The sequence below is a fragment of the Sinocyclocheilus grahami genome, unplaced genomic scaffold, assembly GCF_001515645.1.
Source record: "Sinocyclocheilus grahami isolate Dianchi unplaced genomic scaffold, SAMN03320097.WGS_v1.1 scaffold236.1, whole genome shotgun sequence".
Lineage (NCBI taxonomy): Eukaryota > Metazoa > Chordata > Actinopteri > Cypriniformes > Cyprinidae > Sinocyclocheilus > Sinocyclocheilus grahami.
The window spans coordinates 1,234,890-1,247,025 of NW_015505415.1; the positions used below are offsets into that span (position 1 = coordinate 1,234,890).

The 12,136-nt window shown below is 40.9% G+C and overlaps 1 protein-coding gene across 1 annotated transcript in view; it reads right to left on the reverse strand.

The window, feature by feature from the left end:
• The window catches only part of ctbp2l (C-terminal binding protein 2, like), a 29,397-nt gene extending 24,552 nt beyond the window's left edge, over nt 1–4,845 (reverse strand). Inside the window, exon 1 of the mRNA XM_016288930.1 lies at nt 3,179–4,845. Within this exon, the coding sequence (XP_016144416.1) occupies nt 3,179–4,640 (1,462 nt within the window). The 5' untranslated portion in view covers nt 4,641–4,845. The remainder of the gene's footprint in view (nt 1–3,178) is intronic.
• Nucleotides 4,846–12,136: the final 7,291 nt, after the last annotated feature.

Here is a 12,136-nt window from a genome sequence, read left to right on the forward strand (position 1 = left end):
CAAGCACACACACACACACACACACACACTTCATATCCAAACTCAAAACTTACACATTACAAACATCTAAATGCTGCTGAAATCATCATTACATGCTACCAAACATGTTTATTTACAAGCCTGCAGATGAATGTCTTATATACACATCGTCCTGATCCCTCCTTGAAAGTGAATGATATAAACTCACATCTCACTGAGGAATCTCGTGGGATCTATACTTAAGATTACATAACCACACACACACACACACACATGTCTTTAATCACTTCGGTCTTTCTACAGGACACGTGCTGAACACATAAGCTAATTAACCCTTCCATGCATGTCTTCACTACCCATAATGCACCACAGCCACAAGTGTTTTCTATGTGTAAGCAGGTTCAGATGATCCTCCCGCGGGTCACGTGTCACACACACACACACACACACACACACACACACACACACACTCACACTCACACACACACACACACACACGTGTCACTGACCTGCGGCGAGCTCCATCCGGGCGACAGGACGTGCTGCGGTCAGATTGGTCGGTGTGTGTTTGCCTGTGAGCGGCGGACGCTGCTCTGTTTAACAGCACTGCTAATAAACTACTTATGAAACCAACCAACCGAGAGAATTTAAGACTACCAGCAGCCAGCGCAGAGCACCGCCCACTCAACACACACACTTCTTGAGTTTATAAAATGTGTTCGTACACATGCAATCATTAGGAATAGAAATGCACACAAATCTATGGCAGTTTCATAAGTCTGTCCTCATTTACACACATTATCTGTGAATACAATGTAACCACTGGTTGCCAAGCAACAGACAATTAAGGTGTAAGCATGACAACCAAAAGTTGTACAAATACTACAGGAGCAACTAATGACAGATACTGGAAGAAAGAAAGAAAGAAAGAAAGAAAGAAAAATGGAAGGAAGGATGAAAGAAAGAAAGAAAGAAAGAGAAAAGGAAGGATGAAAGAAAGAAAGAAAGAAAGAGAAAAGGAAGGAAGGATGAAAGAAAGAAAGAAAGGAAGGATGAAAGAAAGAAGGAAGAAAGAAAGAAGGAAGGAAGAAAGAAAGGAAGGATGAAAGAAAGGAAGAAAGAAAGAAGGAAGGAAAGAAAGAAAGAAAGAAAAACAAAACAAAGTAAAGCAAGTTAGAAAAGAAGATAAAAGGAAGGAAAGATAGCAGGGGAGGAATAAAGGAAAAAACGAAGAAAGCGTTTATAGTGAATTATTATTCCTCTGATGAAACTCACTGAATTTTAATTTCATTTTGCAAGTTGAATAAACATTGACATGTTGTCTTTTACAATGTCTTGAGTTGATTTGTAAGCATTTTGTTAGCCTTTTTTTACAACCGTTTAGCATTTAACATTGTTTCAATGTTTTTTCAACATTGAAACAACTAACAGTCTTTCAACCATATTTCAATGTTAAAGGTTGGTAAAGTGTCGGCTGTGACAGAACTCATTTATTTACACAGCCTCCTGAACACCAACAACCTTCAGCCTGACGAACTGTCCTCATGTGCATTCAACACACAGAAGAACTTCAAATAGCCTTCATGGATCATAAGCGTTTATCAGCAGTTGGGAACGAGCCTGAACAGTCTCCACCATTTCACTTGTAAATTCTTCTCAAAAACCTAAAATGTCAAGTCAGGCTGAGTTTTCTAGAGACTCTCAGTGTGTGTCTCCTGTCGAGAGACTCTAACGTGTTCTCAGAGGACCGTGTCTCTGCATATCCTAGAAAGAAAAACAAAACAAAGTAAAGCAAGTTAGAAAAGAAGATAAAAGGAAGGAAAGATAGCAGGGGAGGAATAAAGGAAAAAACGAAGAAAGCGTTTATAGTGAATTATTATTCCTCTGATGAAACTCACTGAATTTTAATTTCATTTTGCAAGTTGAATAAACATTGACATGTTGTCTTTTACAATGTCTTGAGTTGATTTGTAAGCATTTTGTTAGCCTTTTTTACAACCGTTTAGCATTTAACATTGTTTCAATGTTTTTTCAACATTGAAACAACTAACAGTCTTTCAACCATATTTCAATGTTAAAGGTTGGTAAAGTGTCGGCTGTGACAGAACTCATTTATTTACACAGCCTCCTGAACACCAACAACCTTCAGCCTGACGAACTGTCCTCATGTGCATTTAACACACAGAAGAACTTCAAATAGCCTTCATGGATCATAAGCGTTTATCAGCAGTTGGGAACGAGCCTGAACAGTCTCCACCATTTCACTTGTAAATTCTTCTCAAAAACCTAAAATGTCAAGTCAGGCTGAGTTTTCTAGAGACTCTCAGTGTGTGTCTCCTGTCGAGAGACTCTAACGTGTTCTCAGAGGACCGTGTCTCTGCATATCCTATTAACCCTAATGAGATTTCAGGCTTTAAGACTCTTATTAGGCCTGCAGTGAGGAACAGTGCTCAGCTCAAACTGTAAAACACACACACTGGTAACTATACAGAGAGAGAAAACACTACGGTTCTTTAGATTAAGTGTAATGCATAATCATGGACCCAAAAGGGCCGAATGTCAGCAAGAAAAGGCCCAGGTTAAAGCTGCTTGTAAAGAATCATAAGTTCAGCTTTACGCTGCACCTCTGGCAGTGACAATGTTCATCTTAAGATTGTAAAACACACAAATGCAGGTCTGAAAAACACACAGTCAACTGCTCATTCATGCACCAGCAGTGAGCAATGCACTCAAGTTCAATGTCAGTTATAAAACTTTCTATATTCCTTAAGCTGCTGCAAAGAGTTTCTACCATGTTTATGAAGCCGATTCTATCAAGTCATTCAGGAAGTTCAGCAGGGATCACAAACGTTGCATCCCACTAGAGGGGGAATATATACATAGTCTCCTAATCTAAAAACAGAACACTTAGCTAAATCTGCTTTGCACGTCCAAATATCAAAGTCTGCTGTTAGCAGGAGTTTTTGTTTGTTTTAGGAATTGTATGTTTTATTCAACAGCCTCCATATTTCGCATTTACGGTCTACACCATTCATACTACTGAAAACAAGGAACATGTATATTTGAAGCAGAAGCAAAGAATAAACAACGCCTAGACTCTAACAAGCACCACCCCAGAATCATTACATGAAGATAAAACTAGCTGCTACAGCCAAGAGAGATGTAGGGACAGGTGGAAAAGAGAGAATAAGGTCGTTACTTGTGTCAGGCGAAGCCATGGTGGATATGATGACCGGAGGTCCGGTTCTCCGGGTTTGCTTGTTGTTAGGATTAAGGGTCTGAGACTGGAGGGATGAAGATGCCGGAAGGATGGTACTCTCCACAGGCGCTGCTCCCTTGCGCATTAACTGAGGGCTGTGATGAGGGCTATGGGTAGGAGAGAAAGGAGGATGGTTTGGAGGGCGCTTCATCAGCTCCATGGGGGTGTACGTACTGGAAAAGGTCTTGGGTACCACTCCTGGGATGGTCGGAGGCTGTTGTTGAGCAGGCAGGGCCGACATGGCCAGGCCGGTGTGGGCGTTGTACAAAGGTCGAGTTTGAGGTAACGCAGTGGTGTAGCCACCCGGACTGACCGGAAGACCTCCCATCGAGCGAACCCCTGGGTATGTTGTGGTTTCAAGGAGATGATGAGACGGAGCACTGCTTGGCCGGCGACCTAGAAACTCTCCCATTCCAGGGGAGATGGAATGCATGGCGCTGGGAGGCTGTTGAATGAGGTTGCCATCCATGCCGAGTGCCTGAGGCTGCATGTAGAGATCATTGCGATGGCTGAAGCTGTTAGAACGACCTCGCATAACCGCAGCACCGGTTGCTCCCGTCTTGCAATTGAGAACCACTCGAGAAAGCACGCGTGCCTGCCCCAAATTGGGAGCGATGGAGCGGACGTCGTGGTCTTCCATCATGGCAAGCATGGATGTAGAATCAAATCCTTGCTGTAGGAGAAGAGTTATAGTGCTTTCCGACAGACCCTCGGAGCGCAGGAGTGCCAGAAAATTCGAATCCACGGTCCTTTTGGGGTCGACAGTGACGCCCGCCGAAAGGTGGTGGCCAGGCATCCCTGTGGTGAGCGGAGCCGGACCAATGCCTGAATCGTAAGCAGGGTCATAGGGCATCCTCTGAGTCGCTACGGAGCCATAAGCAGGGTTCCCTCGAGGAAGAGTCCCATCCATGACCGAAGCTGTAGGGTCCACCACTATGCAGGTGGATGCCGGCTGACAGGACTCCAGAGGAAGGCCGTTGACGTCACTGTACACAGAGTGAGACAGTTCGGCCGGAAACCTGGAATCAATGCCGAAGCAAGCGGGAGAAGCGGCTCTACTGCGAATGCGCTGGCTGTCTTGGATCATCTTGATGGCCAGAGAATCCCTGTACAAGCGGCTGATCTCATGAGCCGAGGGCGGGGGAGGAGGGGGTGGCGGTTGGGAGGGTGCTGGAGGAGGAGGATGATGCCCGGGTGTAGGACCAGGAGTAGCCACTCTAGCTTGCCCTTGATCCCAAACGTTCCTGACCCCTCCTGCGGCCAGGCCATAATGCGAGCCTGATCTGCTCAGCATGTGCTGGTTTCCTTTATAAAAGCCCTGCAGATCTTCAGGTGGCTGGGCTGAGAGAGCGATATCAAAAGGGTAGTAATCCGGAGGAGGAACGGTGCCGCGGACAGCCATGAAGTTCCCGCAGAGGTTTCTGTTAGTTTCAGTGGAAGCAACCCATTAGCCGTCTTTTGCGAGTCTTAACCGAACCCTACCGTGGCTTCCAAAGAGTTTGAGTGCAAACGCTCGACAAAGTACAGACTGAAAGCCTAATGTTTAGTGAATGCATGCACGGGTGAGGAAAGAAGAGAGGACGGTTGTGAGGAGGGGAAAAAGCAGGTGTTTGATTTCACTTCTTATGTTTCCCTGCGAAGGTGTGCAAGGGAGGTAACATTTCACCTGTTCTCTAACCGACATTTCTTTTTTGCATCACTTGAGGTCATGCTATCATGTGACTGGGCAGGTAAACCCTAAATTATTCAGCATTGGAAACATAAGCAAGTCAGACAGAAGAAGAATAGGACAACACAACATCTCAGTAACACAAACGTACCAACTGAACAGCAAGGAAACACACTTTACATCTATACACGAGCCGGATTCTGGATGCTCTCAGGCATTAAGATTTTATTTGGAGAAAAATAATGGGGGAAAGATGTAAAAAAAGAGAGAAAACAGGAGGACGACGCATTGGCAATGGGCTCATGCTAATCCAAAGGGGTTTATCCTTCCCTACTGGCCTCACAACAGCAACAAGAGATTAGTCCAAATAAAACCAACTTAATACCACTGTCCCCTAAGACAAACACTCAAACTGTAATCTCATCCTGTCTACAGAACATGAAGGGACCGATTTTTGTTCAGTGACCGCAATATAAAGAAACCAATACAGCTCTATAGCGCGAATGGGTGGCAAGTCGCCATACTTGCACGGTGTTAGGATGCAGTCAACCGGTGTTAATCCTCACACACAGATCAGGGCAGAACGCGTTAATGCTGAACACACTTACTCAAAAATGATGTCCAACATGGACAGTTTGGGCTATTTGGTCTATATTCATGGTACACATTTGTTAATCTAGTCAATTATTATTAAAAAAATAAAACTATTTATTGAAAATGTGTGTCTTTTTTCATCACAATCTTCCTAAGGGTTCTTCTAAGGCACAATGCGAAGTGTAAAATAAATTTATGCTTTCAGCAGTGTCATGATAAATAGTTCACAATCCTTTCAGAGTCCAGAAATATCTGCAAGAACGGCCCAACAAACATGAATATATCTGACAGCAGCTCCCTGAAAATAGAGCTGATCCTTCTTTAAAGGCAAACCCTCAAAATAAACCCAGCAGACCAAAAACACTTCTCCAGTGACTCTCCGAATGCTTAGAGAGTGGAAAGATATTACCACAATCACAGTACCACAGGACCTTTCTGCAAAAGAAGAATATTATGCAAACATTATATAAACGGATGTAGATGATATTAAACCTTCCAAAATATGCATGCACTTTTTATTCCTAGAATCAGAATACCTATTTTTTTAGTAAACAGCATTTACTAAGAATTTTTTTAAGCAATCACATGATGAACAATAAAATCACCAAGAAATCCTTTAGAAATACACTGACGGAGGGGAATGCCAAGAGACTAGTGGTCCTTGTGTCACTTTAGTTCAAAAATTTGTTACCTGGGCACCTAGCAACCACTGAGAACACCTTAGTAACCACCTAACAATGCCCTAGCAACCACCAACATCATCCAACAAGCTACTGGTCAACAAAACTGTTATTCTAAAGACCCGTTCATACCAAGAACGATAACTATAAAGATAACTATACTAGCGCGTCTGATATTGTCGGTTTATTCCAAGCGCACGCTCGTCTGCCGCTTTAAATCGTCCCGCTCGTCATAGCAGGATTGATTCTGATTGGCTGTCAATGTTTTTATCGGTCTATATTCATGGTACACATTTGTTAGTCTAGTCAATTATTATTAAAAAAATAAAACTATTTATTGAAAATGTGTGTCTTTTTTCATCACAATCTTCCTAAGGGTTCTTCTAAGGCACAATGTGAAGTGTAAAATAACTTTATGCTTTCAGCAGTGTCATGATAAATAGTTCACAATCCTTTCAGAGTCCAGAAATATCTGCAAGAACGGCCCAACAAACATGAATATATCTGACAGCAGCTCCCTGAAAATAGAGCTGATCCTTCTTTAAAGGCAAACCCTCAAAATAAACCCAGCAGACCAAAAACACGTCTCCAGTGACTCTCCGAATGCTTAGAGAGTGGAAAGATATTACCACAATCACAGTACCACAGGACCTTTCTGCAAAAGAAGAATATTATCCAAACATTATATAAACGGATGTAGATGATATTAAACCTTCCAAAATATGCATGCACTTTTTATTCCTAGAATCAGAATACCTATTTTTTTAGTAAACAGCATTTACTAAGAATTTTTTTAAGCAATCACATGATGAACAATAAAATCACCAAGAAATCCTTTAGAAATACACTGACGGAGGGGAATGCCAAGAGACTAGTGGTCCTTGTGTCACTTTAGTTCAAAAATTTGTTACCTGGGCACCTAGCAACCACTGAGAACACCTTAGTAACCACCTAACAATGCCCTAGCAACCACCAACATCATCCAACAAGCTACTGGTCAACAAAACTGTTATTCTAAAGACCCGTTCATACCAAGAACGATAACTATAAAGATAACTATACTAGCGCGTCTGATATTGTCGGTTTATTCCAAGCGCACGCTCGTCTGCCGCTTTAAATCGTCCCGCTCGTCATAGCAGGATTGATTCTGATTGGCTGTCAATGTTTTTATCGTTCATCAGCTGAAAAATAAATCGTTCTGAAAGTGATTCCAACGATATCGTTTCTCTGTGCCTTTATCGTTATAGCTGTGGTGTGGACTCTGCTATTCTTTAATATTGAGAACGATTTTTAGAACTATATCTTTAACGTTATCTTTATAGTAATCGTCCTTGGTGTGAACAGGCCTTAACTTAATAAACTGCAATCAGGACAGGTTTGTTGCATATTCAGCACGATCACTGTGACTGCAAGCGTATATTAGTGACCCTGGAGCACAGAAGCAGTGTTGAGTCGCTGGGGGATATTTGTAGCAATAGCCAACAATACATTGTATGGCTCACAATTATACATTTCTCTTTTATGCCAAAAATCATTAGGATATTAAGTAAAGATCATGTTCCATGAAGATATTTAGTAAATGTCCTACCGTAAATATATCAAAACTTAATGTGTGATTAGTAATATGCATTGCTAAGAACTTAATTTGAACAACTTTAAAGATGATTTTCTCAATATTTAGATGTTTTTGCACCCTCAGATTCCAGATTTTCAAGTATTGTCCGATCCTAACAAACCATACATCAATGGAGAGCTTATTTATTCAGCTTTCAGATGATGCATACATCTCAATTTCGAAAAATTTACCCTTATGACTGTTTTTGTGCTCCAGGGTCACATATATTAAAGTTTAAACCACCACTGAGCAATTTAACGCTCTAACAAGAGCCTGGAGAGGAAAACACATGTTAGTAATTGACAGCTGCAGAGGAACGCCTCCTGTAACTACAGCAGCATGTGATTGTGCTCTTCTGTCCTCATCGCCTGCTGCTCGATCCCTTCTCACACACGAGCTGAAGCCAGATGGAGCAACAGACGGGAACGGCAAAGACACCACGAGACCAGAGGAGACTAAAACACACTTCAGCTAGACCCTCAGGCCTGTAATAACGGGGCCACGCTGAGGTTTTCTCTCTAAACCCATCCGAGCGCAACAGACGTGCCAGATCGGCGTTTTCCCTGCAGCGCATCGCTCCCTGTCGTTCCTCTGATTAAACTATCTGTACTCCATCTCTAGACCGCAGGCAGACTGGATTATGCAAAATACATCTCGACCGGTGTAATGATTTAATCACGAGAGTCATCCAGCCCAAGGCTTTACACAGACACCACCAGATCTCAATTTTGTTTGTGCCATGTTTCATGTAATACACTGATCACAGCGACTCCATGTTATCCATCAGGAATAGATTTCATATCAGAATGGAAACAGAGATGAATGTGAGTTTGCAGTGGATTGTGGGACTTTTGACTGTTAAAATTAACCCACCGAAAGGTTCAAGCAAGTCACAGAGTTAATGCAATTATCTGTTAAACAACTAGAACTAATAAACAGGGTTGTGCACTGTTCAGAATTAAATGCTGAATATGAATTGAATAGAATTCAAAATTTACATGCAAGGAAGTAAAATTACAATGAATTGAAATTACAAGAAATCCTGATAAAAAACGTATAAAAACAAACTCGGCTGGGAAAAAAAACATTTAAAAAGCCTTTGAAGTACAATAGAATTACAGATAGATGAATACAATTCAGATTGTATTCACATTCTGATTCAAACTCCAATCAGGGTTATTACTGTTAACTAAAACAAAAACTATTTAAAAAAAACATGTTTATTAATTAAAATAAAGCTGAAATAAAAACTTCAACTAAGAAAAATTTAAAACGTTGCCTTGGCAACTAACTGAAATAAGTTTAGGTTGAAGCACTAAAATTGCTGCATGGAAATAAATAAAATTTTTAATTCGAACTAAAACTGAAATGAAAAGAAATCAAACCTCAATAGGAATATTTAAAGAAATAATAATAAAAATTATGCTTTTTTTTTTTAGAAAAACTGTGTAGGAAATAAAATTATTATGATAACAAAATATAAAAATAAAAGCTATTTCAAAATATTAATAAATAGTATATAGTAAATAGTGCTGAAATAACAGCACTAACAGTTCCTGTGTGTTATGATTGATTCAATTAAAATTCAAACTCATGAATTTAAAGAGAGCCTGTTCTTAAATTATGAATTTTGCACAACCCTGCTAAATATATATAATAAAATATAATAAATAAATAATCAAGTGTGCATAAGTCCACTTGATTATTCACAGAATTTAGCATTTTCTCCAAAACCGTTTGAAAAGATTTAGTCTGGGCCTGAAAATTAATCTGATTGAGATTCTGAGTAGAATAAAAGAATCTCACCTTCACAGATTCTGTCGAGTCGTTGTCTCTTGACTTTGTGTTTGTCGGGCAGAGCCATGCTGACACACACACACACACACACACACGTGCGCGCGCGTCTGTCTCTCTGTCGTGTGCCGCAGCGTTTAACACACTGATGATCTGTCCAACCGGGGCATCACCCCTCAGAACACCTGCATTAAACACACAAAAACACACTATTAGAGCCAAGAAACATGTTACACAGCATGCACAGAGCTCACAAACAAACACTCTGTTATTCTTTAGCGTGCAAGTGACATCTTTAGACTGAGAAATGAGTCCAACAAGCACAAATGCACATTTTACGAGTATTCTTCTGAATGCACAAACACTTCTCATATTAAAATGAACACAAGTGCATTTAATGCAACAGCATCTTGAGTGTAATGACACACAGTGACCAGCAGAGGACAGTGAGACTCACATGAGGAGATCTGAGAGTCCACTCAAAGAGGTCAAACACACACTGTCACACTCACACACACACACACACTCACACACACACACACACACACACTCACACAAAACACACTCACACACACACACACACGCACACACACACACAGAGACACATGCACACTCACACACACTCACGCACGCACGCACGCACACACACACACACACACACAAACACACTCACACACGCACACACACACACACACACACACAGAGAGAGACACATGCACACTCACACACACTCACGCACACACGCACACACACACACTCACGCACACACACACACACACGCGCGCGCACTCACATGCACACACGCACGCACACACACACACGCACACACACACACACACACTCACGCACACACGCACACACACGCACACACACACACACACGCGCGCGCACTCACATGCACACACGCACGCACACACACGCACGCACACACACACACACACACACTCACACTCACACTCACACACGCATGCACACTCACACACACACACACAGAGACACACACACACACACACGCACGCACTCACACACACGCACACACACACACACACACACACACAGATACAGAGAAATAGCTTCTGGGTTTGTGGACTGTGAGACGTGCCACAAGTCACTGATTTTCTTCAAGATGTATGAGAAACGAGGATTTTCAGGAGCAAACACATTCGTTTAGAGAGTGTGTGTGTGTGTGTGTGTGTCTCAGTGGAATCGTTGATGTGTGTGAATAATTTAAAAGGTCAAACCACCTGCAGACTGAAATCCTCTTTAGACGCTGGGAGGAAACACATCATTCACATCCAGAGGAGGAAGAAAGAGAAGTGATTATTGTGATCAACATCTGACGTTCAGACACATCATCATGGCATGTGATGTCAGCAAAACGGTGCGATTCGTTTTTTAATCAGTTAATTTGATCTGTTAAACTTTCCAGAAATGATATTCTCACACTTCAGTCCCATAGTACCTGGGTGATGTGTCCTAATTCCTAATCCCTTAATGTTAACATTAATACTCATTAAACATTGGTTTTGCAGTGGCTGAAAATAAAACAAAATAAAATAATGAAAAATAAAATAAAATACTAAAAACATTTTATTATTTGTATCTCGTTCAGTTTTGGTGAGCCTTGAAAAGCATCCCACATTACATCCAGAGACGTAACGCACATCTGTGTCTGAAATCCCTGAAAGAATAAATAGGCTATTTAGTTTATGAACGTGGAGGAAAAAGTGCCGCTGCTCCGATCTGATCTGCAGTAGCAGGAGGATCCTTCAAATTAATACACAAACATCTGATACGGGCCCCCGGTCAACATATTTTATTTAACAGTAAACTCAATAAAATTCATGTAGGCTAATGGCCAGAACACGTCTCAAACACTGGCCTACATAAGCATCTCTAATTGTAGAAAATAAATCATACAAGCAAAGTTCATGTCTTGCAGTAAGAACATGAACAGTAAAAGAACTAGGAGAAAAACACACATTAACGGAATATCTGTATACTTTAGATTATATACGCTACATTTTGAGATAAACAAACTGTCTATACAACTGTCATCTGACTACCACAAGCAAACAAGCAAAAGCTCTGTGCTCTCCGTGCGTTTTGGTGCACAAAGTCTTTCACTGCAGCTTTAATACTCAGAAGAGCTAAACTGGACAGTCTTTCTTGTGACATTGTGCTCCGGAGAAATGTCTTGATCACTTTCAATTTCGAGAACGAATGACAGCAATTGCACGGCAAAGTCTGGTGACAAGTCGTCAGAGTACTGAACCGCTAAAGCGTTTGCCATTTAAAACAGGTCGCTGTCAGAGAAGCACAGCAGCGGAGCAGCGCACAAAAACATGCATCCTCAAGGTGTGGATATACTGAATTTGCTCTTTTAATGTGAAAAAAATAAAAAAATAAAAAATAAAATTTTTTTAAATGTAATAAAATAAAGAAAAATAAATAAAATAAAATAATGAAAAAAAAAATAAATAAAATAAAAATAAAATGATGAAAAAAAAAATAATAAAATAAAAATAAAAAACTAAATAAAATAA